At 41.9% G+C, this 27,886-nt stretch overlaps 1 protein-coding gene across 5 annotated transcripts in view; it reads right to left on the reverse strand.

Moving 5' to 3' along the window:
• The window catches only part of Nt5dc1 (5'-nucleotidase domain containing 1), a 119,432-nt gene that overhangs the window by 22,872 nt on the left and 68,674 nt on the right, over positions 1-27,886 (reverse strand). For all 5 annotated transcript variants that reach the window (XM_052751361.1, XM_052751360.1, XM_052751365.1 and 2 more), the window contains 2 exons: positions 2,195-2,369; positions 259-356 (listed from right to left, as the gene is read on the reverse strand). In XM_052751361.1, the coding sequence (XP_052607321.1) occupies positions 259-356; positions 2,195-2,369 (273 nt within the window). The remainder of the gene's footprint in view (positions 1-258; positions 357-2,194; positions 2,370-27,886) is intronic.

The following is a 27,886-nucleotide window of genomic DNA, read 5'->3' on the forward strand; positions in this document are numbered from 1 at the left end:
ACTCACAGCGTACTACTTCTATCACAACATTTCAGGAGCGATCCCTGCCCTCTGTCACTGAAAAGAGGGAGAGGCTGACGTGTAAATAAATGATCACCATGTAAAGTGAGTTATAACGCAAAGCTGAGTAAAGTTTAATGTAAAAGCAGGCTTATATTTTCCTTCTCTTGAGGAGACATGATGTTCCCTAGATAACAGATTACTTTGCACTCGGTGTTAGTCAAAGATGCAAACGAGAGACAGCGAAACAGAACTTACCGAGAGTGTGGAAAGGCCTCTGGCTCGGGAAATGCGAGAAGAATCCAGGCTTTAATGCATTTGTAATCACAATGTCAAAAAGGTCTGCAAAATCCTTCCTAAAAAGCAAAGTAGATTTCCCTTAAGGAATTAGAAAGTTCCATAGAAAACAGAACCTAATCTTTGCTCCAGCATTTTATCACGACATCAATGTTGATCTTTTGATCAACTCTCACATGCTTTACATTTACTTTATACACTTTACACTGGAAGCTACGCTAGAAAGAGAAGGTGGTTGGGTATTAGCCAATTTTTCTGAAAATATGACAATTACTAAAAACACAAATATAACGAAGAAAAGAAACACAAGTGAAGAAAGAAAAGGAGAGAGAGAGAGGGAGCAAGCAAGAGCAGAGAGGCAGTGCTGGTCTAGATGTGGAACTCACTCGTGAAAACACCCTGGCAAGCAAGAGGATCTCTAGTAGCCAGAAATGGTCCACATTCGCAAACACAAGGACTGGAGTTCATCTGTACTTACTAGCTGAAGGGTCAATAGATTTGGTACTATATGGGTCCTACAGAATGCAGCATTATATTAAGTCCAGTGACAGTTCTCAGAGTGTTCAAAACACGAGGAAGTTACTTTATTTTGAAAACCAGCAAAGTCCTGTAATAAGTTTTAGATGACAACATCAGTGTATATGGAGTGCTATGCTAAGGACTATCTGATGAAGGGTAGCTCTCTCTGGGGCTCACCATTATTACCCTGGAGAAACACCACTTCAGTGTGTGTCACTAAAGAAAATATGTAGAGACTAGAAATTAAGATGAGAAGCAGGACGTCGGTTACCCATGGTGGAAAAGGGAACTGAAAGCCCTGTGTGTTCCCATGCATGGTTCTACACCAGCGCTGCAAAGGTCTCCTGAAGAGGTGCCCTTCTCAGGGACCCTGAACACCAGCTTTAATTCACTGCAAGGAAGCTGCCTACATATTTCTCAGAAAGCAGGAAATCCATTCCCTAGTAAGTATGCCACAGAGTAGACTAAATCTGCACACATGCCAAAGAACATAGAAATCCTGGGTCTAAAGATTATTGATGGAGGTAAGCTGAGGGGCTACAGCTTGGTTCACACTCAAGGCAGTTGTGTTTGCTGAGGTTTGTAATCTTAGAAGAAATCTAACAACCTTCTGTGGAATCCTGGGCCTTCCCAGTATTGCCAAGGATGAGGCATATTAGTTTAACAATTATTAAAGCTTACCAGCTATTCTGCCCAATATGTATGGGTATCATGTACTGCACTATTTAAATATACCCTTACATTCATAAGGAATTGTTTAACAGTTCAAGACAATGAAATTAAGGTTCAAAGAACTTACAAACTGTATCCCAGGCCACACGAGTAGTTATAAAGAAGGGCCTGAATCATGTCGATCCCTTTTCAAAATCGATTGCCTTGATTTTATGTTAATCCTATCACTGTCTTTGCTAAACGGCACGGTGCACGGATCTGCACTGAAATGGATACAGGGCTATACCAACAATCTCTCGGGGAGTATATATGTATTTTTTAAAAGCTAGATTTGAAGCACATTTATTAAATACTGGCCAGGATGATGGGCACTGGCTAGGCAGGGACACTGGCTGGGATTCTGAGAATGGCCGTGAATTAAGTTAGTCAGCATAAAGGTAAAACCCACTAGTCTACATACTTCTGTCTTCGTTCGACTGGGGACAAGCATACACCCTGACATACTTCCTGCCTACATACCTCCTGGCTGTGTGTGATCAAGCTCGTCCCGTGCAGTTGGGGCAGCCAACCTTGTTTACAGAAGTGAAAACACATGGCTTGCTATCTTCCATGAACAGCCCCAGCATTCCAGGAAAGATTCCACTCAGTCCTCAGTGATCACCTAAAGCAGAGCAATGAAATCCATGAAGAATGGCTGGTCACTTACCCGAGGATGTAAGTGCCAAGAAGTTTACAGTAGTCGCTGTGAGAACTGGTGATCAACATGGTAATTTTCCCAGCAGCCTTCAGCTGTTGAAGCCATCTTCTTACAGAATCAGGACAGCGGTGCACATACTTGCCCAGATTTCTTTTTATTTCTGGGAAGAAGAATCCACAATTTTCTGAAAAATAAAAACAGAAAGGCAATATCATTAATAAAAATGCTTCTAAACTTAGTTTAATCTCAGACAAGTTCATGTCTTTCAAAGCTGCAGAAAAATAAAAGGCATAAAGACTGGGTTCAAACAATCTAGCCATTATGCCAATACTAACTACTTTTTGTTTGTTTGTTTTTGGTTTGGAGATAGGCTCTCTCTATGTAGTCTTGGCTATTCTGGAATTCACAGGGATCTGCCTATCTATGCCCCCCAGTGTGGGGATTACAGGCATTCACTGACTGGCCTTACTACCTTTAAAAGTGGTATTTCTGGGGCTACAGAGATGGCTAAGTTGTTAAGAGCGTGTACTGCTCTTGCAGAGGACTTGAGTCCAGCTACCAGCTGTTAGGCATGTCAGGCAGCCCACAGACTGCCTCTAAGCCCAGCTCCAGGGGCCCAGTGTCTTCTGTCATCCTCAGCACCTTCACTCAGACACAGATATCCCACAGACACAAATAAAATAGAAAATAAAAACAGATCTGTAAAAAAAGCATTTGTTTACTTTAAAAAATCATGACAATTGATAATACTAGTTCATGAAAATCAATATGCTATTAAAATCATATAATACAGTATCATCAACATTTCAAAACAGAGAAAAACCTTACTGTATTGTAAGTGAGCTGATTAATAAATACCGAACAAATACTTACTGAAAGCAGATAAGAACCAAACATTCAGATAATGCCCCAGGAGCCCATCTTTGCCATGAAGCAGCTATTCGGCCCTCTGTGTCCTTCAGAGGCACAGCCATGCCATTTCAGATGGGACACAAAACAGCTATTGCTAGGTTCCAGCCACTTGAAGGTACCCGAGCAAAGCTACCGGAGAAGGCCGCAAGGCACGCCAACGGCTGGATGGCTGAACTGGAGCTGCTGGTGGTCCCAGCCCTCATAGCATCGGGCAACTGCAGGATTTGTTGAAAGGCTACTAGACTCAAGGAGCAGTTTAGAAAGACTGTTTTCTAAGCACGGTTGTACTAATAATCAGAGGAGGAAATCTAAGTTCTTAGTTTCTTTAGTGCTAGGAGAAGACGCTGAACCGTACTGACTCCGTAAGTATGGGCTGCCCTGCAACTCTGTCCACAGCAATGCACGTGAAAGAGCAGAGATGAAGATTACAGTTTGAGAGTATCAGGACGCCAGGCCAGAGAGTCTCTATGTGAAACACACAAAGTCCGAAACAGGAGCAAAGCCTGTTTCCTGCCTGCCCAGGTCCACCCCACTTCTTCTCTGCTGGAGAATACCACAATTTGTGGGATGTTTCATTTTTCTTTTTTTCCCCCGAGACAGGGTTTCTCTGTGTAGCTTTGCGCCTTTTCTGGAATTCACTCTGTAGACCAGGCTGGCCTCGAACTCACAGAGATCCACCTGCTTCTGCCTCCCGAGTGCTGGGATTAAAGGTGTGCGCCACCGCATTTTTTCTTTCAGGGGCCTGATACCCGGTAGAATCCTGATGTCTCTGTCCACACACACAATGAGAATTTCCCCCACTTACCAGTGAATCTCATAGAGAGGTGCAGAGACCCCTATGTGGCAAATGAGTGCCAAAGAGAGCACCCCAGGAGTAGGAGTCCCTGATTAGAGCAAACCACTGAAAATGTAAGATAGCACTCTTCCACTACCTGACTTTGCCGTGGTTACAGGTTCTATTTAGACCTGCAGCAAGTGCCTTCAGGACCAAGAACAAGTCAGGGATGGGAGGAAAGACATGTGAGGGACACCTGGACTCCTGATAACATCAGTGGCCTCAGGACAAGGCACCGCGTTAACAAACCTCTACATGAAATTTGCTCAGGTGAAAGAAACTCAATTCTGCAACAGCCTGCACACACACTAAGAACACCCAGGAGGATGCCTTGAACATCCTGACACAGAGAACAACACACCACAAGGACATCACAACCAGACTAGAACACAGCATGAGAGAGGATATGTTATTGCGAGAACACAGTCAGACATCAGAAGACCAGTGTAAAGACAGTGGTTTACACAGTTCTCTTTGTATTTGGTCCCACAGGACATGTGTGCAGTTCTCTGGATCTCGAATGTTTCAGAAGCTACTCAAAGACCCTAAAACATTAAAATATATTTTCTGTTCTTCAGTGAAGAGAAGGTTCTGGTAACTAAAGGAAGTTAAGAACAACAACAAATGCAAATGGCTAAGAACACGACGGTTTAACAGGTACTGACCACTGAAGCGATTTCAGAGGCGTTTACACATGAAGAGTGGCACGCGCTTTTGTAACAAATAAATTTTACATCTGGAAACAAAGCTTTATAATGCATGATGCGGAAAACATTTACAGACCATCTTTTCTGTATTTAGAAGATTTTTCTTGGTGATGTGTGCCTACTGCCCTCTAGCGATCAAAATATAAATTGCTATTAAAATTAGCGCTGACGTTACAAAGGGATAGAAAAAGCACATATATTTAAATAGCACAATTTAAATTCGTTATCTAGATTAGTTTTAACAGTAACTCTTACTAAGTCTAACCCAAGAAGGCAAGTATACTAACTTAATCGGGAAGGTCATTAATACTGGGGTTACTCTTTTATAAGCCACCGAATGGGACAGACTAAAAAACACAATACTGTTTGAATAGATGCCAATGGTAGATTCCTAGCTGCCTGTACTACAAAAGATCACAGACTGACACACCTCTGTAACCTCAAAACCATTGTGTGTGTGTGCATGTGTGTGTGCATGTGTGTGTATGTCCGTGTACCTGTGCGGATGTGGGAGCGGGAAGACAACCTCAGATACATTTTTCAGCATCGCTCACTGGCCTGGAGACCTACAAGTCGGTTAGGCTGGTGGCCTGTGGGTCCCAGGGAACCGCTCGTCTCCACTTTACCTGTGCTGCAATTGTAGCAGGCACCACTGTGCCTGGCTTTTTGTGTAGGGTGTGGGGTGCGGGGTGTGGGGTGTGGGGTGTGGGGTGCAGGGACTGAACTCAGGTTCTGATGCTTGCAAGGCAAGGATTTGCCAAGCCATCTCCCTAGGCCCCGCCAACCGTATTATTCAACACATTTTAAAATTACATTCGTTTACTCTATGTGTGCATACACTTATCATGGCACATGTGTGGAGGTCAGAGGGCAGCTCAGGGGGATCCCAGTCATTGAACTCAGGCTGCCAGCACTGGTGACTAAAGCCACTATCTGCCTAGCCCTCAAACTATATTCCTATCATGAGAGACACAGTTTTTCTATTAAATGATTTCCTCAAGAGACTAAACTGTGAAGGCAAGAAATGTACCTTTCTGCTTGGCATGAAGCTGACAATGCATGAACGCTGGATTCGTATTGAAGAAAACACAAGAACATTAATGTCTTTATAGTCAAAGCAATGATGTGACTGACTTGTGGCATGCTGCCAACTGTGCGTAACAAACAACGTCTATATTCACTATGTGCTGTCCAAGTCGTTTGTATCTAAGGCACTGGGTTTTCACCATTATAAAATCACGTTTAACACTATGTCAACAGATTACCACTAATTGGACAAGACAGGGAATTCAGATCTAAGGTGGAAAGCAACGGTCTTGTTTGTTCTGAACATGCAAAGAAGTCTGCCTTTTCGCTTATCTCTGAGGGAGTCCACTGCCACTTGATGGAACTCATTTGCCCGGCTTTCCTACCCCTGTTAGCCTGAGATGCTGTTTTCTCTGTCTGGATGGAAAGAGAAGTACAATTTCAAAAAGCGGACTTTAAGAATAGAAGTTCGGCGCTCTCATGTTAAAATTCTGGTTGATAGAGCTTCAAGGCAAAGCCGCAATGCTGGAGCGAGCGGTCTGCTGTGCAGAGAAGACAGAAGACAGCATGCAGGACTCACGCAGGCTCGGGGGACCTCTGGTGGCCAGAGAGAGCTGCTACAACTCAAATACTGAGACCTTAGTGCCACGTCACTGCTCTCACTCCTCCTTACTCAGCTACCACCCTTGTTCTGCGATCTGGGGAGAGAGCTGCCAGTGTTGGGAAGGGGACCGGAGAGGCTGGGATGCTAAAACCTCCACCATCAGCCTCCAGCAAAGGTCTGCTGCTGCCGCCGCCGCTGCAGAACGGAATTGAGGCGATTGAAAATATCAACCTTACCAGTTAGATAAGAGCGTGCCAGTAAAGAGCTGAAACATTTCCTGTGGGCTGTTAAAATGTGTGTGCTATAGAGATGACCCGATTAATTATTTTCTGAAAAAAAATGTTGTCCACAAAAGAATGATACATTTATCAGAGGATGAAAGAGGTACATCTCTTTGTGTATTTGTAGATGGCAAAGGGGGCAGCTGAAATTTAAAAAAACAGGTGGTTTTTTAAAAAGTATTTATAGTCTCTCAGTAGTTTGTACCAATCTAATGATTTATTTGTAAGTAAATACATATGAATGGAAGTAAAAAATCTGTATGCTAAATATAATGCTCAGAAAATAACCCCAAAGAACTGGGAAGTGAACTATATAATATATTGGAAAAAAACATATAAAATATACATTTTAACAACACCTTATTTCTATCTCTGAAATTTAATTCATGTACCTATGCCTCATTCCAAAGATGCATCTCAACTGGTCTGGTCTGGGCCACAGTATGGGTGGGTTCTGAAGACCCTGAAGTATTTCTAAGGTGACATTAGGTTAAGAAGCAGTGCTCTAACTATGTACACTTAGCCTCTTTCTGCAATCATCTACATGTTTTGCATCACTGGGAATCACAGGCTCTCCAAGCAGGGCATTTTAATTTTAAAGCAACTTTATGACCCAAAGTAGATCTCTGTTTATGATAAAGGAAACAGACATATATGAACTGCTGTTTATTAGGTTTTGTCTATTTTACTTTGTGTGTGTGTGTGTGTGTGTGTGTGTGTGCGCGCGCGCGTGCGTGTGTGTGGCAAATGCTACAGAAAGGCCAATTTGTGGGAGTTAAGTCTCCTTCTACCATGTGGGTTCTGGGGACCAAACTCAGGTTGTCAGGCTTGGCAGCACGTGTCTAATTTACTAAATACTGAGCCATCTTGCTGGCCCAGCTGTTGATTATCCAAAATGTTATTGTGGATAATTATCTTTCAAATGTTTACTCTTATATACATTAGCATGACATTCTGTTTGGTTGGCATTACAATTTCTTAGCTATAACTGGAGAATTCCTGTGGTAAAAAGGCTGTCACAGGGCTCCTTTAGAAAAATTATTCATATAGTTCACATGAATCACTGATAAGCCAAAGATGCTCTTTTATGGCTCCAAAGCTACTGTCTTAGGTTTTCTTTCTATTGCTGTGATTAAACACCATGACCAAAACCTACCTGGGGAGGAAAGAGTTTATTTCAATAGTCCATCTGGGAGGGAAGTCAGGGCAGCAACTCAACACAGCAACCTAAGGCAGGAACTGAAGCAGAGGGTTCCCTCCCCAAGCTCACAGAGCTACCTTCCTTAGACCTCCCAGGATCATCTGCCCAAGGGAGGCACCACCCACGGTCCGTTGGGCTTTCCACACTAATCATTAATCAAGAAAATGACCCTCAGATTTGCTTACAAGCCAATCAGATGGAGGCATTTTTCTCAATTGAGAGTCCTTCTTCCCAAATGACTCCAGCTTGTGTCAAGTTGACAAAAAACCTTAACCAGCACAGCTACCAAAGGGTTAGAAAGTTTATACACTATGCATGGGATTTATAAGCCCTTGGGTTTCAGTGATTAGGTCGGGTAACATATATTCTCTAACCAGCACAGCTACCAAAGGGTTAGAAAGTCCATACACTATGCATGTGATTTATAAGCCCTTGGGTTTCAGTGATTAGGTCGGGTAACATATATTCTCTATAAGTTTACCACAACCTGTGCAATCCCTGTGTGTTTAACTTGGCCTATGCAACTCACTTGTCAGCACGGGAGTTCACAGCCTGTTTCTCCCACGATGACAGGATGAGTTTCTGTAGAAGGACAGAGTTTACTCCTTCTGGTATGGTTACTGGGTAGAGACTGATATTCTTGGAGGAAATAGATGGTCCTCTAATAAGGACAGCGACAGCTGGAGGCGCAGCAGGCCCATCCGATGGCACAGCTGCCTATGATGCCATCGGCACAAGCTGCCAGGTAACACAGAGGTACTGGTCGGTAGGAACCTCAGCTATGCATGAGCACTAGTGAAAGAGCGTCTCTTCTGAGTAGTTTAGCAATGAGAATCTCCACTTGGCTCAAGCTCTCCAACATAGGTAGGATGTAACCAACAAGTCTGGGGGCTGTTCTTACAATGTATTCATTCTGGGGGGTACCAATACAATGTTCAGATCCAAGAAGACGCAATCCCCACTCTTTTTTTTAAAAATTTAAATAGATTTTTCATATGGTATGTTCTAATTACAGTCCCCCCCAACTCCTCAGACCCTCCCAACTTCACTACCCACCTAAATCCATATCCTTTCTTTATTTCTCATTAGAACACAAACAGGCATCTAAAAAATAATAAAATAAATAAACCAGAATAGGACAAAACAAGCAAGCAGAGGGGAAAGAAAAAGAGCCAAAGAAAAAGTGTAAGAAACACATACAGATGCTGAGACACACACACATTCACACACACACAGAAAACCCATAAAAACTAAATTGGAAACCATTTATGTAAGCAAAAGATTTGTTTCGTTAAAAAAATCAAAATGCCCAGACAAAGCAATATGAAACAAAATCCCCCACAAAATGCCACTGAATTCATTTTGTGTACATTTCATCTACTGCTGGGCACAAGGCTGCCCTTAAGTATGGTTTTTAAGTGAGATTCTGCTGTAGAAAACTAATTTTTCCTTTGTGAGCAGCTATCATGTGGAGATAACTGGTGGGTTATGGATGAAGGCTTGTGTCGGCCTCCCTTCTCGGTGCTGGAACCCCAACTTACTTAGACCTGTGCTGGTCCTGTGCATTCTGTCCCAGTCTCTGGAGTACACTGTGTTGACGTCAGTCTTGTGTCTAGAAGGCTTTGTTTCCTTGGTATCTTTCATCCCCACTGGCTCTTATATTCTTCCACCTCCTCTTCTAGAGTTTCCTAAGCTCTGAGAGGAGGGATTGGATGGAGACATCCCATTTAGGATTGAGTGTCCCAAGATCTCTCCCTCTCTGCACACTGTCTAGCTGTGGGTCTCTGTATTTGTTCTCATTAATTGCAGGAGGAGGCTTCTCTGATGATGGCTGAGCAAAGCACTGATTTATGAGTCTAGGAGAATGCTGTTAGGAGTCAATTTATTGCTACATTCCTTTAGCAGAACAGCAGTATTTGGTTTTCTGCTAGGTCCATGTCCTATTTAGTCTCAAGTTCTTAGCTACCTGGGCAGCATTGGGGATGGGTTCCATCTCATGGAACAGGCCTTAATTCCAATCAGATAGTGGATGGTTACTCCCATAACTTCTGTGCCACTATATTGTATTAGCATATCTTGTGGGTAAGTCAACATTGTTGATTGATGGGTTTGTAGCTGGGCTAGTGTTTACCTTTCTCCTGTGGTAGTGTGCAGAGTACCTTCCAGTATCATGAACACTAGTCAGTAGGGGTGAAGGTTTGACTTCTCCATGTTCAGTGAGTGATGCAGATGTTGTCTGCAGCAAAAGGGCCTTATCATCAGTTTGTGGAGAGCAACCAATAGGCTTGGCAATAGCCTGTGTTGTTAGAGGATTTCCATGGGGCCCCTACGATCAATAACTCAGCAATCCCCACTCTTAATCACATACACCTGGGTTATGGGTCCGTCTTTGAATGGCATTGCTCAAGAAGCAGTCAGTCAGGGGGATTACCATGGCAACACAGGAGTAAGCACACTGGACCAGCAGAGATGAGGCCTTTGCTCAAGACAGAAATGAAGAGAAGGGAAGGTATAGGTGAGTGAGACATGCGAGTGTTAGGAACTGTCTGTGTTAAGAGGAGACTGGATTGGTCAGCACGAATAGAGAGGATGGTAAACTCTGGTGCCTCCATGTGACTTCCAAGCCTGGAGGCACAGGAGAACACTCCAGCACTTGTAGCAGCTGTCACTTCCTGTGAACCACTCTGGAAAACTGGTGGTCCCCGAGAATGTCTATCTGCACCAGACCTGTGAAACAGGTAAGGATCTGTTTAGTTGCCTCTGCAGTGATTCCCTCCTGGGGACTCCCATCCCAATGGGGGCCCCTTCCTTACTGTTTCTCTTTGTTTTATGCATGTAGGCTTTCAGAGGAAGGATTTCTACACACTAGTGGGTCTCAAAGTTAAGGGCAAACAGACCTCTAGAGGGTTTACTCTCACAGTTTCTGATTCAGTTGGTTTAAGCCCATATTTTAAGAATGGCTGCATTCGAACACACATAAATCCAGAGAGCATGTGAAAACTTTTCCCTAGTAGAATGGGATCATCTAAGTGGGACACCAAAGGAAGCATAGGTAATTTCCTTTGCTGAGGGATAAGTGAGTCACCACTATTTAGTCTTCAAAACGAAACTCATTTTACAGATGACATCTATAACAAGAGGTGGACTGTTTCTCTACTTACGTGACTTGAGCATCTTCAATGTCTTCACAGATATATTTCTTACTAATAAAGCCAACCATGTTAAGTACTTGTAAACAAAAGTGACTTAGACGGCACTGTTTTGTGATAAACTGCTTTTCTACAAGGTATTATACACATGTCTTCATGTGCGGAATCCCAGGCACGATGCTACTGTCCCTCAGCTGTCTCTGGTCTCATCTTTTCAACAGCATATTCTATGGTTCAGAAATAGTCACTTCACTCTTCCGCTTTCTTAAGCATCCATGGACTTTTAAAAAGAAATCTAAATTTGTCTTTATTGTTGCCATTAGAATTCTGATATACTTTACTTTTCGACTCTGAATGACATGTTTTCAGGTTCACTTGGGGTACTTGGTAATAAACAGCAAGAGCCAAGGCAAGACAATGTAAGCTCAGGGCTAAAAAGCTGACAGCTGGCAATATTTTCCCTTGCTAATATCAGAGGAAGTGGAAAGCTCCAGGCAGCCTGTGCTGACATCATAAGAAGGACCTAGATAGTTCCAGTCTAATCCCGGAACAAGGTTTCTTCTGCTTCAATACCACCTTGCCCCCTGCCCCAGAACAATGGTCTAATGACGCCTGCAGATAAAAAATGGACAGGTTTTAGGGGCTGGCCTCAAGAGCTCTATGGGTTTTATATGCAACAGCTTTCATTTGCAAGACACACAAAACACCCTGGGGAGTGTTGTTTTCAACAGAAGCTGGTCACTGACTGATTATCCTGATTTGAAACCTACCAGGTCCTTCAGAAGACAGGATCTGGAAAAAACCAGGTGAACTGTAACAGAGTGCCTCCGGGCACAGTGTGCTTATTCCATTCCATAAAAAAAGAGTGCAGCTGATTCCTTTAGCTCCGAGGCACACAGAAATCAGAAACACTAACAGGAACAAAGGAATCACATTCTAGATACTACAGTTCACTTACTATAAATTTTTAAAGGAAGTTTGCCTCCCACTGAGGACCCAAGAGCTCAGTTATTTAACCAACCAAAGCCCTGGAGCAGTATGGCCACTGTGGTTTCTATAACCCATTTTTTTTCTGCAGTATGTAGGCTGACAGAATGCTAAGACAGCCTCTCAGTCTATACACGCTGAGAACTAAAGCTCCCAGAGAACATAATAACAAAAGTGGATCCACCAGCAGCATCGAGTCTACAGTCTACACTGATCATGAGGAAAGGCAGAGTAGAGAACCCAGGGTGTCTGGGGTGGGCCTGGCTTTCTCCTTTACAAACCCAGTGGTTTATTGTCTTAATGTTACCACAGCTCAGAGCCTCTGTCCAGCCTCAGCTGGAAAACAGCGGGCACCTGAGTAGATGGGGCTCACAGGTGAACAATGGCCTGCAGGGCTTCCTGTGAACAGCCTGCCCCAGGTAGGGTTCTACTTCAGCTCCCTCCCCCACACCACTCCTTATTTTCCTTCTTTGGCCTATTTACCTTTTCCACACTGACTCTTTCCAATCCAATAATACTCCAGTGTTTCTTCACTTATTTTCCTGTACAATTCATAAACTGAACAACAGATTTTTTTACATCTCACTTATGCTCCATGAATGCTGTCGGAGAACAGTGACCAATCCTGTTCTGGATAAGGAACATATCCTTGTACATTCACTAACCACACTTTGGAACACCTGACATCCAATTTTATTAACTCTTCGAGTACTGTGGACACGGACACACACACACACACACACACACACACACACACACACACACACACACACACACATGGCCTTTTACATCATAGCACTGAACCAACCTTTCCCTTCCCCAACAGCTCCACTGCAGGACCAAAATGCAAGTTATTTTGAAAAAACTGAACTGGGTCAAAGGCTACTCCCTTAAGAGTTTTTTTTTTTGTTTGTTGTTGTTGTTGTTTTGTTTTTTGTTTTTGTTTTCTTTTATGTGGTGGGGGTTGGGGTGTCAGTCAGTCCGAAAATTGGGAATGAATACATTTGAGGATCATTGTATGGGAGCCAGTGACCTAAAACAGCATAAGGGCTAGGTAGGCACTACTGGCTTTCTCCAAAAGTTAAACTGTGATTATCATTAAGGATACTGCAACGGGAAAATAATCCTGACAGCATAAAAAGTATCTGGGCCATTCCTATACTGAGAACTACCTCGGAAAAGATGAAGCAGTCGCTGTCAGGCTGAACACTCCACTCCCATACACACTGATTCTATAGTGTAGTGATTCCATTTTTAGGTAGAGACCAAAACAACAGGCAGTTACATAAACTACACGTGAATGATGACCAGGAAGCAACTTAATTATCCTACATGTCTCCCTTCTGTAGCGTGGATAAACTGGAGTACAGGGATAAACAGACAGAAACACACAAAACCAGGAAAGGTAGTCCGTGGTGTTAGACGTCTCTCCAGAGAAAGTCTCCAGGTAGAAGGAACATGACGGGGCTTCGGGAGACAAGGAAAGGCTTCCTAGAGAAAACCGTGTTCATCGTTACCAACAGAGTTGGACAAGTGCAGTGAAAGAAAACTGACTCAGTAGTATTATGACCAGGAAAGTGAGTTTGAGAAACAGACTGAAAGCAAGTGTTAGCCAGTCATGAAAAGTTCGCATGGAAAGAGTCAATGTAAAAACAACCACATAAAACAATCCATGTGACACTGTAAATCTGTCCATACAGAAACATAACCATTCCCTTTTGCAAACCTAAGAAGTGTTTTTGAATTTTATAATCGATGGGAGAGCTGTGTACTAAACAATGAAACCATGTGTGTTTAAGAAGACAAAAATCACGTGAGGAGTCTTCTTGGGGGACAGGTTCCCCTTTCGTCTTTTGTTCAGCCTGTTGGCCCCGTAATACCTGTTAGCTCTGCACTGTCCTCACTCTGGAGGACACTCTCGAGACAGGAAGTCATCGTCGTCGAGAACTCTCACCTTGGTTTCTTCCAGAGTTCCCGAATCTATTAATCTAATTTAGTAACAGTGATAGAAACAGCTGTCACTGTTTTAAGAGTTGAATGTTTATCTGCAAAGTATTTATGAATTCATAAACCACACTTCCCCTTTCCCAGACCATAATCTCTGAATTCCATTCTTAGCCTAATGGAAATATCATGAGACTGGATTTTTGTCTGGCTCTGTAAATAACACTCAATCTGAATTGAAAGTGTCACTGAACTTTGTAGGCATCAAATAATAGACTTGTATCTGTAAAAGAAAATAGTTCTTTGTTTTCAGAATTAAAGAAATAACCTCTTGCCAATAATAATTTTCTAAAGGTTCAGACTCTTGAAGGCAGAATTAAGGACATATGGGCTACAACCCCCGCTCCCCAAAAGACTGTGAGAACCAAGTTCAGCAAACTTTGCTTCTTTTGAAAAACAGTCTTTCAGAATTTTGTATAAATATAAGCACACACATATATTTTGATCATATTTCTATCATCATTTCATCAAATTCCACTTTTTAGAGATGAGCTCAAACTGTTTTAGCTTCAGACTGAAATGGGTCAAACTGAAAACAAACCCTGTTCCTCTAGTGATATATACATCAAATATTCTAAGAATAACAGATCTTCAAAAGAACCATTTTTTTTTTCTTAAGATGACTAGTGTGCATAAACTATGCAAAGAGCTGACACACAGGGGCCTGCATTATGATGGAGGATTCCTAAACGGTCTAGGCCTCTGCTCCAGCATGCCATTTGTCAAAGGTAGCTACTTAAAATTAAGTAAAAGTAAATAAAATTGGGAAGTCAGTTCCTGCAACACTTGAGCCATATTTCAAGTGCTTGAGAGCCATGTGTGGTTTAGTGGCTACCACACTGGGCAGCACAGATATAGGCCATTTCATCATGGCTGGAAGTTGTGTTGGCTAGCCCTCCCCCGGGGGTAAGTTAACTTCAGTTCACAGTTCCTAAAATGATCAGTTGTGGCTACATACAACAAGAGTGTGGTACTTGGATCAGAATAATAAGTAAACAGGACCTGGTCCATAAATAGGGCACTTTAAAAAATAGAAGGAATAATTATAATCCTGAATCTATTTCGGTGCTTTAGTACAGGTTCATAGGAACTATTCCCAGAACGGGTGGCTGTGTCTTTACACCTGTACCTCAAGCAGCTACATTACCTTCCCTACCCAACTCTGTGCCCTCTTCCAGAGACAGCCACGTTACCTTCCCTACCCAACTCTGCGCCCTCTTCCAGAGGCAGCCACGTTACCTTCCCTTCCCTGACTCTGTACGCTCTTCCAGAGGCAGCCATGTTACCTTCCCTATCCAACTCTGTACCCTCTTCCAGAGGCAGCCACGTTACCTTCTCTACATCAAGGGTAGGGATGGGATGTCAAATAAGCTTACAGGATAAGAATTCTAGAGATTATTTGTGTATTAAATGACAATCCTAGATCATCATTCTGATAGTTAATCTTGTCAACTTGATAGGGTTTAGAATCACCATGGAAACAATTCTCGGGGTGAGACTGTGAGGGATTTTCTAGATTCCGTTAACTGAAGTGGGCAGTATTAGTCCACAGGCTGGGATCCTGGACTAAATATAAAAGAGGAAGCCAGCTGAGCTCCAGGAGTCTGAATTTGTGGCTTCTTGAGTGTGGCTGCAATGTGACCAGCTACCCCATAACTTCCCTGCTCCAGTGGACTGTAGCTTTGCAGAGTGAGTTAAAACAAACCCTTTATTCCACAGTGGCTCTCGTCAGGCATTAGATCACAGCAGTGACACAGTAACTAACAACCAGGAACCTGACTCTGGCAAACATTCCCCTCACTGTGTTGTTCAGAGCTGAAAGGCCTATGGAGAAGATTCCACAAGTCACTGGCCAATTGTTCACCAACACTATAGAACGCTATTCTCTATATAATAAAATAGTTCTGGATCAACTTCTACAAAGAAGTTAAAATCCATATTTTACGTAGCGCTTTGTGGCTAGAATCTAAGAACAAAACCATTCTTGAAAATACATACGGTAGACTAAATTTTTTTAGACATTAAGATATTACAGTCATAGCCAGAAAGGCAAAAATATCAGGTAAGTAACTCATTCTAGTTACCTACATGTAAGTTTTTATTCTCCAACGTACTGTTTCATATTGACAACCCACTCTGAAGGATCCTTCCCTTCCTTTCCTGTTCTTTCCACATTACTCATGCTATTTCCCAGGAGGACTGTACCGCACTGTTCAGCTATAAAAGGGAACCATCAATGGTGCGCCCCAACTTTATTTCCACTTCTCCTTAGATTTTTTTTTTCCAAATAGATTTTTTTTTTTTTTGACTTAGCAAGAAAAAGGCACATAAAAACAGCCAGGGCAATGGTGTTTCTGACCAAGTGAGGGGAAGACGGAGGCACCCCTGTGGACTTGCTCAAAAGGAAGTGGCAAGAAGGCGAAGAGCTTCAAAGTGATAGCTGCCCTTTGTTCTCTGTAGCTGGAACCCAAAAGCTGCTCCAAACTGGTGAAGGGAGAAATGGAATGCGATTGGGAAGGACAGGAAGCTCCCATGAAAAAGAGAGTAGTGGGCAGACTTCAGGGATGGCCGTGTAACACTAAGGAAATTCAGACCACAGCCTGACGATGCCTTCCAGGATAAGATCGCCACTATATGCAACAGTGTTTGGGGTGTATTTCATTATATTTTAATCAACATTTAATTTTAGAGTAGTTTCATATTTACAGAAAAATGATAATATCACATTTTTATATATTTCACACTCAATCTCCTCTCAACATCTTACAATATTATGGTAGACCTGTCACAGTTAATGAAACAACATGGACACATGATAAAGTCTACACCTTATTTATGTTCTCTTCATTATTATCCAACCTCCTTTTTATGTTCCATAATCTCATGGGCCAGTTAGTGTTGTGGGGTTTGAATGAGAAACTTCCGCCATTGTCTTGGGCATTGAACATTTAATCCCCTGTTGGTGGTGAAATTTTGGGGGAGGTGCTGTAGTCTTGGTAGAGTAAGTACATCACTTTGTGGAGTTTGGCTTCTCTGCTTTGTGCTTTCAGTTGAAGATATGATCTCTCAGCTTCCACATGCCTCTCCCACCATTATAAACTGTCCCTCTATAATAATAAACCCAAGTTAGCACATCCTTCTATAAGTTGCCTTGGTCATATTTTATCAGAAGTAACTAATATTTAACAGAAAGTGACTAATACAGTGGTCATGTCTCCTAAGATTTTTTTTTTAAATAGTCTTGACAGTTCTGAGGCTTTCTGGTAAGGTATCATGGAAGGCAGCTATGCTCACCACCATACCACCAATATCTGGTTAGGTATTTTGTAGAGTATCCCCTAGTTGGGAGTTGCCTGATGTTTAGAGCACACTATCAACGCGACTCATTGCTGTCGATGCTAACGTTGACAGTACTCACCAGAAGTCTCCACGGTGCAATCACATCCCTCCTGCCATGTTCCATACTATACTCTTAGTAACAAAGTTGTGATGCATTGCTTGCACTTAAAAAAAAAAAATGAGGGTTATGCTCCACTTCTTGAGGGTGAAATCTTCACAACAAATACTTTATATTTTTTTGTATGGGGAATATCTTGTTTGTTTATTTGTAAAATCATTTATTTATATCAAACTCATTATTCTCTTTATACTCTGGGCTATAATCCAATCCAATCTAATTTTGTTCTTAAATTGTTCCAGCCTTGGCCAACAAAAGCTGTCATTCCCATGTCCTTTTGACATGCTCCATAATTACATTTTAAAACATTTATTTTTATAATTTTTAGCACTTCATTGTTTGCCAATATAATAAGATGCTCTGACCACCCTGTGTATTTTCTGCCCAGATCAGGCATTTCTGGAAGAAGCCAGTTCCTGTTTCTAGAGCATGCTATTATTACTCAACAAGATTTAGTGACTTCTTTGGTTTTAGTGATACAACATAGCATTCTCTTCCTTTACACATCCTCACTGACAAATGGGTAAACAGAGGCTCAGAACAGCAGAGGAAGAACCTGACAGAAGGCTAAGAACAGACTTCTGCTGAGAATTCTGTTCATTCCACCACCTGATGACTGAGCACAGCACTGAAGACCTGACTAGCGACTTGAAGGAAAATGGAGAAAGGAAAAGGTCCTTTCACCAACTAGTTCTCTCAGGCAGGAAACCTCCCCAGGGCTATGTCACAGACTCTCTTATTCGTCTACAGAGACAACTGCAGGACAAAAGTCTTCTAGGGAAAGAACCTGTTAGCTATATCCCAGCAGCGCTTCTCAACTGGGGGCAGCTTTAGTCTTCCCAGCTCTACTCCCCACGGTACACTGCTAGTATCTGGAGACCTTTTCATTTCTAAGGACACTGCTACAGACATCTGGAAGCCGGAAGCCAGGCTTGTTGCTAAATGTCCTACAGTATATGGAACACCTCTTACAGCAAAGCCAAGACTACAATATATAGACCATTTCTTATGAAGAATTATCCAGTCCCAAATGTCAATTGGTAAGATGGCCAAAGGAATGAATGCTAGAAAAATTTCACACTACTTTTAGTCTTGTTCAATTATTCCTCAATTGTTGGCTCATCAAGAACAAATCTAAAAGACTGTTTGTGTGTGTGTGTGTGTGTGTGTGTGTGTGTGTGTGTGTGTGTGTGTGTGACTTCATGAGTTAGTGTGTCAGGAAAAAGAAACTATTATGGTTAAACAACGTGGGCCTTAGTTGACAAGGCTCTCTGAGGGCTCTTACGTACTGGACAGACAGAAGGAAGGACAGTCTTTAAAATGAGCTGCTTGAGACTAGCAGGTCATGCGCAACGCAGTAACTTCCCTCGGGTGTGGACAATCTGGGTGAATGGTCTTGCAAAGGGAGGAAACTACCTGTGCATCAACCATCAGTTAGTGAGCATGCCATCGGTCATCTTCTGGTTCAAGAAGGAATAGTGCACGACAGTGAGATGGCTGGAATATCCCCCAGTGAATGAGGGAACCTTACTAAAGAGATGGATACTATCCAGAAACTGTTGTTCACTACTTGGTGACCTCAACTTGGAAGGAAGTGACTGACCAAATCCCTGTTTGTTGATGTAGTCATGGGCCACCCAGTAGTTGGACAGGAGAAAGGACCCCTCTGTTTACTGGGATCCCTCTTGGAAGCTTTAGAAAAAGCTTGCTCACTCCTGGTGCTGGTAAGTTAATAAAGGCCATTTTCTGAGCAAAGCTCAGGATCCTGGAGCTGTTAATTGCCATTGCTTCATCTGAAAAAGCTCAGAGGGCACAAGGCAGCAGTATTACCTGGTATGAATCTGTTTGTGGAGCTTCTGATGTAGTCGACATGGGAATGAGGAGAACTCAGTGCACCACAATGTCCAGTACACAACTGTCCATCAACAGTAACAATACCAAACAAAGGCTTACTTAGGACTTTTCATGTGTCAAACTCTGTGCTAAGTGTTTACATGCTGCCTCACTGACTCGTCACGACTCCCGTATGAGGTAAACACCATTTATTATCAGGCTAATCTTCCTATGCAAAATTCAAAAGTAATTGTGTTAAAAAGCCAATAAAAACAATTTTTTAAAAATAGTAGAGCTGACATTTCAATATCTACCAATCTAATTCTATGAGTTGGATTATATTTATTATTGTATTAGACTGTTCCAAGGCCCCATTACAGCCCCTGAAGATACTAATCACTGTATCTGGCTGTTAGTTTTTAAGTCTTGAGTGGTAGATGGCGAGGGTCATGACTGTTAAAACTCACCCACTCAATATTTTATAATGATACAACCCCTTAAGATGATAATCAAAAGATCTATAAAAGCAAGGCCTTGTTGTGCGTTTTCTAAAAGGTTCAGTTGTAAGCGTCACATGACTTCAAGAAGGGGGATGGTGCTAACAAACTGTGACTACTCTGATCAGGATCAGAGTGACAGCTACATCATAATCACACAAAACTGATCAGTGGCTCAAAGCCCATGAAGGCTTGTGTCTACTCAAGGAAGGAAGAGACAGTGGAGGTGAGGGTGACAGTTCTCCATGCCAACTCTCTAGAGAGGAGAGGACAGGGTAGGCAGACCATAGTATCCATCAACGGCTTTTTGCCATCAATACTTAAAATATAATGTATACACAGCAATAGTGACTTTAGAGACGCCGAGTGGGCTGTAACAAAAGACAACTAGTTCCAGAGTGGTACTTGCTCTCATTTGGGATTATTCACCAAACTGCCACTCAGAGTCACTTACTTTATTTTTTAAAAGACTATTTATTTTTACTTAACGTGTATAAGTATTTGTCTGCATGTATGTGTGTGTACTATGTAGGTGATAGGTGCGTAGAAAGGCCAGGAGACGGTGTCAGATTCCCTGGAGCTGGAGTTACAGACTGTTGTGAGCTGGGAACTGAACCTGGGTCCTCTGCAAGAACAGTAAGTGATCTTAATTGCTGAGTCATCTCTCCAGACCCTTGAATGATTTATTTTTTAAACCCTTACATTCACAGTTCCAAATAATATAATGATATTAAAAATTCTTAGTTCATAAGCTATGGACAATATCAACTCACTAACTTACCTAACTCACCATTACACTTTGTTTTTCATCCCCTCTCTACGAAGTTTATGGTTATAGCTTTATTACTTTACTCTTCACTACTGACTTCAGATAAGAAACTTCAAGCTCACTTGTTGTACCATCAATTTTAACTCTCCCAAAGATAACCTAACCCCTAGTGATCCACCCACCAACTCTCATGTTCTACACACTATCTTCTCCCGAAATTCTCAACGAATCTTTCTACACTCAGTCTACAACTTGTTTCTAAGACCTGGAGTCATGTCTAAAACAAGAGCATTTGGATTACTGTTACATCCCTGTACTGAACCAGAGTGTACGGTGCTGTGAATATTCATCACTGCAAAAAGTAAGCATGTCCTAGAATTAGATTTCTATTTCAATAGTCCATTTTTATTCCTTCTCCAGTTCTTATCTTAGCTGTGTAAAACAGCATGTTACTAGAATGAAGCCAAACAGATAGTTTTCTTTTAAACATATTTATTTTATGTGCGTGCCTGCATATGTGCATCACATGTGTGCAGGTGCCCTCAGAGGCCTGGAGAAAGCACTAGACTCAATAGCACTGGAGATATGACTGCCATGAGCTATCATGTGGATGCTAGGAGCCAAACCAGGGTCCCCTGAAAGAGAAGCACGTGCTCTTAACCACTGAGCCAACTTTGCAGCCCCAGATTTAGTTTTCTTAATTTTCATGATTTTTCAAAAATCTTAAAACTCCATGTTTTGTTGTATGACTGGGCCACAAGGTCACAGTTCAGCTTTCTATTTTGCCTGGAGTTTTTAATTGCCTTTACCTTCATATTATACACCAAATCCTAAACTTATAATTATATATCTTAATCTATAAAGATGGAAAATTAATTATATTACAGGAGATTTATAATTAAAACAAACTTTTGAAATACTTGTTTTCAAATTCTTAAACAAAGACAACTGATCATTCTTGTGTTTATTAGCACTGAGACAAGATAAATTCAATGTCCTTATAAAACACTGCTTGCTTATATTATTTTATGCTCTGAGTCCATAAAGTCAATATTTTCTCCATTTTAAAGATATACCAATTCAGAGTCAGAGAGACTAGATGGTCAGCCGTAACACAGAAACATAAAGTTACACATTTGAAATCCATTTTGCTTTTCAAAGACCAATGTGTGTTCTCTGCTCCCAGCACAGCTGCCTGATGCAGCCCGGCCTTTGGTTGAGTTAAGCTCCGTAACTTTTGGATTACGGGTTTTGTTATAACTACAGCACTGCTACGGGAATCCAGACAGTACTTGCAGAGCTCACTTATTACCAGATGTCATGCAGAGGACTTCAGCAAATAAACAACTAGAAAGGGAGAAGAAGCCACAGAAAAATACATACATGAGAAGTCCATTACAGTAAGATTTGCTACACGAACAGACTAAATAGTCCAGGATGGCCAAGGATTCCCAAGCACTTTCTGAAGGAACTCCCGTGAGTCTACAATACCAGGACTCTGGCAGCTACTCATGATGTAATGACATAAACACTTCCTAAGAGGGGAGACAGTCCCAGTTACACTCTAACCAGCACATGGGGCTCACAGAGAGCTTCCTACTATACAAACAGCTCCACGTATTGGCTCAGGAAGGTCAGGAATATTCTTCAGGAGGAAGTACACAGTCTGCTGAAGGTGCTGGTTCAGGACACAGGGGACTGGAGATTAGAACACACCTCTTCAGGGGTAGGACTGCAGGAACCTACACACAGTCACACACATTGTACACAATAACTAAAAGATCATAAAATAAATATTATTAAAAAGATTATGTGGTTATACAAAAAACAAAAACAAAACCAGGGACATGCCTTTGCTCTTCAGTCACTGCCGTCAAGCCGAGGGGCTTATTCCTGCTAAGCAAGCACTTTACCACAGAGCACATCAATAGATGAAGGATAGGGCTTGTTCATAGAATATTTTGTAGGTAGGCACAATACCTCAGTGGGTAAAGGAAATTTCTGGCAAGTCTGAGGATCTGAGTTTGCTACCTGGGATCTACATAGTAGAGGGAGAGAGCCAGCTCCCACAAATTGTCCTCTAACCAGAAAAGCATGGTCACACACACACACACACACACACACACACACACACACACACACACACACACACACACACACACACGGGCCAGGAGAAATATCCCAGAATTTAGCTGTTCATTCCGAAAACTTACATAACCTGAATCATACATCATTACTAAAAAAAAGTTAGTCAAATTCAACAGGAAGTTTCTTTATCATAAATACTGACTGACTTCATTCTCCTGCTGCACTTCACTCCGTGAAATTGGTGGTGGTGGGCACTTTGAGGAGCTGATTATTCTCATGTTTAGTTCATCAAATGACTTTCAGTTAGACAGTGACTGCTGAAGGCTGCTTCAGTTCATAGAATGGTAAGTTAATCAATAAGTATTACAGCAGTACATGCTGTGCACACACAAGTCTCCTATATTACAAATGTGTTTCCTTCCTTTTCTCTCCTGGAATCTTGACCTCACAGCTTTCGTTTTCTTATGACTGACATTCTCAAAGATCTCAGGCACTCTTCCTCTTCTTGTATTTTAAAGCAACTTGGCCTGTTGTGTTGGGTAAGAGTTTAAACTTTTGCTAAACTACAGAAGGAAAGGTAGGAGCTGTTTATTTTTCTTCCTTGATTGAGCATATTGACTTTCTGGGCTGAACAATGTGTAGTGATCACAAATGGGCATTGTATTCTCAAAGGATGGCTTCTCCTGCCTTTGGTTTGCAGCTGAGTTCAGAAACAGGTTTGTCCCCACCTCTCACACTAATTCCACTCTGGGGACTGCTTTGCCTGTGGACATCAGTATCTTTACTGAAATAAAGAGATCTAGAGGTAATTTCTCAAGCTCTTCCTGTGATGAAATTCTAAGATTTCCCTCCATTTTTCTATGCAAATAGGTGAATCCACTCAAGAGGACCACATATAAGTGCCACACAGGACCAGCCCCCGTGAAACCAGGAGCTTGTCTCACGCACATTGGGTTTCTAAAATCTAGCAGGCCTGGCCCTTACTCTTCGGGCTAGATGCTTCTTCCTAGCCCTTTCCATATCGCATGGCTCCGGCAGCTCGGCTGTCCAGAGTCCAGATACCACCACATTTTTGGCAGTTTCGCAGGTCTGAAGTCTTTCCTGTTTGATTTTCCTCAAGACCCAATAAAGCGGAGCTGGGCGAGAGCGGCGGCGGTTCCTCTCCCACTTGGGGGAGGTTATCCTACATTCGCTCCCATTTTGATGCCTCTCAGCAGGTTTAACTGCGGACCGCTGTGGTGGGCGTTTTGTTTTCTCGAGATACCAAGCATCCTCAACTCTTCATCCCCGCTGTCTTCCTCACCTCCTGCTCCTCATTCCGTAACTATTCCCATCTTCCCTCAAGTTCTACAATGAGTAACAAACTAATGTTTCTAATCTTGGAAAGTAAGAACTAAAAACAATTTAGCTTCTTTTATCATGTGAAAACAACCTTGTTTTTCAAGGGACAAGACAGTATTTCACAGCATAGTAGAGCAAAAATTAGGCAGATCGATTTTAAAAAATGCTGTTTTAGCTCAGGGAATATTGAATTTCCAATGTAGAAAAACGTGTGGACAGGAAAAGAGGAAAGTGAATATATGCTAACTGTGCTAAGTATTTTATACATGTGTATCATTTAATACCCACTATCTCTCTGAGAGCTACTGCTGTATTTGTGTTACAGCTGAACAGAGTCCCGAGGCTAATTCAGAGGGAGGAAACTGTTTACTCTCATTTCAACAGAGTCCATGGAGTTCCCACCCTATCACTGCGCTATCACTACCTAAAGCCGTTGAAATAAAATAACGCACATTTCATTCCTCATTGAATTGGTTTAAAAAACTCCCCTGAAGGCAAATGTGCATATACTGTACAGTATACTAAAAGATGCACTTCCTCTGCTCTGACAGGATGCTAATGGGCACTTTGCACTTACATAAGTGCTGTTTATGTTCCTTCACACCCCTCCCTTCTGCAGAGAAATGGATTTTTGTATCCCTCTCCCACTAAGGATACAGTTCTATTAAAATCATTTTCTTCACCCCCAGAACGTCTTGTCATGGCCAACTATAAATATTTGCCCTCCTCTGACAGGGAAGAGCCTTTTTCAAGGAGAGAAAAACAGCCTGCGTCTCTGGCTCAAACTTTACGCAGCAGAAAACCACCGATGTCATGAATAACGTCTTGTGTCAGGCCCAACTCCTACATGTGACCGTCCATTCATGTCTTCCTCTTTCATGCCAAAAGATCTCAGTTACTGGCACAGGGTGCTTAGAAATAAGACAGACATGCATAAAGAACAAATCCATCAACCTGAGGAAATCATCATGAAACACTGCTAAGGAAGAGAGGAAGCAAAACGCCAGCCTATAGTAATACTGACACCATGCGTCTCACAAACTGGCCTCCGAGCTCACTAGCGCTCACTATGAGCGACATAGTTACAAATACACAGACAGCTACATAATTCTAACAGGAGAAAAAAAAGTCCAAATTAACAGAGGTAAAGCTTTTGTAAGAATTTACTCAATAAGAAATTTCTCAAGAGTGGTGAATTTTTAAAAATGGCCAAAATTCCAAGAGGAAGTGTCTTCCTCACGAACACTGCCCTGCACCTTGTTTCACGGAATGCTTGGGACAGCACTTGCAGGGCTGGGCAGACAGCCTGGTAGAGAAAGTGCTGCTTGTGTGGACATGAGGGACTGAGTCTGGATCCCCTGGACCAATGGACATTGTAGCTTGAGTTTTCCTGCCTGGCCCACAGTCAGGACAAATCTCTCTCACCTGCCAGTCCCACAGCCACTCAAACCCGACCAAGTAAACACAGAGACTTATATTGGTTACAAACTGTATGGCCGTGGCAGGCTTCTTGCTAACTTTTCTTACAGCTTAAATTAATCCATTTCCATTAATCTATACCTTGCCATGTGGCTTGTGGCTTACCGGCATCTTCACATGCTGTTTGTCATCGTGGCGGCTGGCAGTGTCTCTCTGACTCAGCCTTCCACTTCCCAGCTTTATTCTCCTCCTTGTCCCGCCTATACTTTCTGCCTGGCCACTGGCCAATCAGTGATTTATTTATTGACCAATTAGCAACACACTTGACATACAGACCATCCCACAGCAGGACATGGTGGCACATGGAGACCTACCACTGCTTAGAGGGACAGGCTGGACCAGTGGACTGCTGAAGCTCATCGGCCAGCCAGCCTAGCCAAATCAGTAAACTCAAGGTTCAGTGAGAAACTCTTTCTAAACCAGAGAGGCACAGCAAGTGGAGGATGACACTGTAAGACCACCTCTGGCCTCTCCATGAATATACACACAAGGATAAGTATGTAACACACACACACACACACACACACACACACACACACACACACACACACAAATTATAATGAAGAACATTAGAAAGACTCCTGTAATTGAGAATATGCAAAGCTACAACTTGCAGGATTTAGAGAATCTGTTTTAAATACAGTAATGTTCTAACACGGCAAAGGAGGTTTGTATTTATCTTATTCCAGGCAGACTGGCCATTCGTGCAGGATCCCCTTCTCAGTTCCTTACTGACTTGCTGCTTTCTTGTTACTGACTGACTTACAGAACTCCTTCCTAATTCTAGATATAAATCCTTTGTGACAACATATATTCCAGACTTCTTCCCTATTTCAACCTATCATCTATCATTCGTCTATCTATCTATCTATCTATCTATCTATCTATCTATCATCCATCTATCCATCCATCCATTATCTATTATCTCTATTTATCCATCTATCATCTATCTATCTATCTATCATCCATCCATCCATTATCTATCATCTCTATCAATCCATCTATCCATCCATCATCTACATCTATCTATCTATCTATCTATCTATCTATCTATCTATCTATCTATCTATCCATCCATCCATCCATCCATCCATCCATCCATCCATCCATCATCTATGCTTTTTTGACAAATGGAGATACTGAGTTTTACTGTTTGTCAATTTGTCCACTTTTTCCTTGAAGATCAATACTAATTGGCACTAAAGAAATCTTTCACTATCTTCAATCATTAAGTTCTTTTCTCCTAAGCCTTACTGAGTTGTCTTCATGCTTAAGCCTATAATCCATAGGATTTTTTTTAAAGCATGATTTAGTAGGGATGAAGTTTTATGGTTATCGTGTAAGGATCGAACTCTCCAGCCACTATTTACAGAAGCTCACTGCTCACTGACTTATGACATCACTCTGGACACCATGCACTAACCTTAACCACTTGGTATTTTGTAATACTACTAACAAATGGTACTTACTCAAATTTTAGCTTCTAATTAATTTTGATTGTGCTCAAATTATTTAGTAATAAACTTTTACATAGATGACTGCATTTTTATATATTACAATTTTCATTTCTATAAATTTTGGAACAAACTTTAGCTAATAAGGTTAGGGATACTGGAAAGCACAGGCTTACCTAAAATATGTACTGTTTTAAAAGTAGATGAAACTGCCTAGGCAAAGGATACAAAGGATAACTGAGTCTCAAAAGTTTTAACTTACTGTTCTTTATGAAAGGTATGTATGGACAGAATTCTTTAAGAAGTTGCATGGTAGCATATTACACACAAAAAACACAAACAAACACAAAAACACACGTCACAAAAAGCAACAAGACCTCTGGACAATTAAGGATGGAGGAAACAATTTGAGAGGGTAATCACAGATGACCATAGTAATTGTAATCACAGGACTTGGGAGGTGTAGGCAGGAGGAGAGTTATGAGCTTGAGAGCAGTCATGGCTAGAGAATAAGACCAAAAATCCTAAAGAAAAAAGAGAAGCTAATTATTAACTCACAAATATACTTTATCACTGGCTCACAGCTGCAATTCCAGCACTCACACTGAGGCAGGAGGACTGCATGATTTGGAGGCTAGTTTGAGGAGTGTATTGCAGGTCAACCCGAGTTTCAGGATGGGAGCATGTCTCAAAACAAAACATGATCTATTTAGGTGAACAATATTTTAAATTTAGTAGTATAGTTCACATCTGAGAAGGAAATCCACATCACTAGAAAGGAAAAGCTCATGATTACTGTCCAATCCAGTCAGCAATGAAACAGATGGAAGCCATTTATAACATTTAGCGCAGTGAGCTCCCATGGCAAAAACAATAAAGTCTAGATCTTACAGTGGCGCCTGTCTTTGGAGGCATTCTACCCAGTTTTTTCTTTAAGATTTATAATGTGCATGAATGAAAATGCAGTTAATTGAGAAAGCATGCCAGGAATGTGACACGGTCAAGGGCACAGCAAGGGGACACAACCATGCGGACTCGACTTCACTATCTGCATTGAGAACTTGAAGTGGAAAGGGC

Source organism: Peromyscus californicus, unplaced genomic scaffold (assembly GCF_007827085.1).
Source record: "Peromyscus californicus insignis strain IS unplaced genomic scaffold, ASM782708v3 Scaffold_22__1_contigs__length_63687245, whole genome shotgun sequence".
NCBI lineage: Eukaryota > Metazoa > Chordata > Mammalia > Rodentia > Cricetidae > Peromyscus > Peromyscus californicus.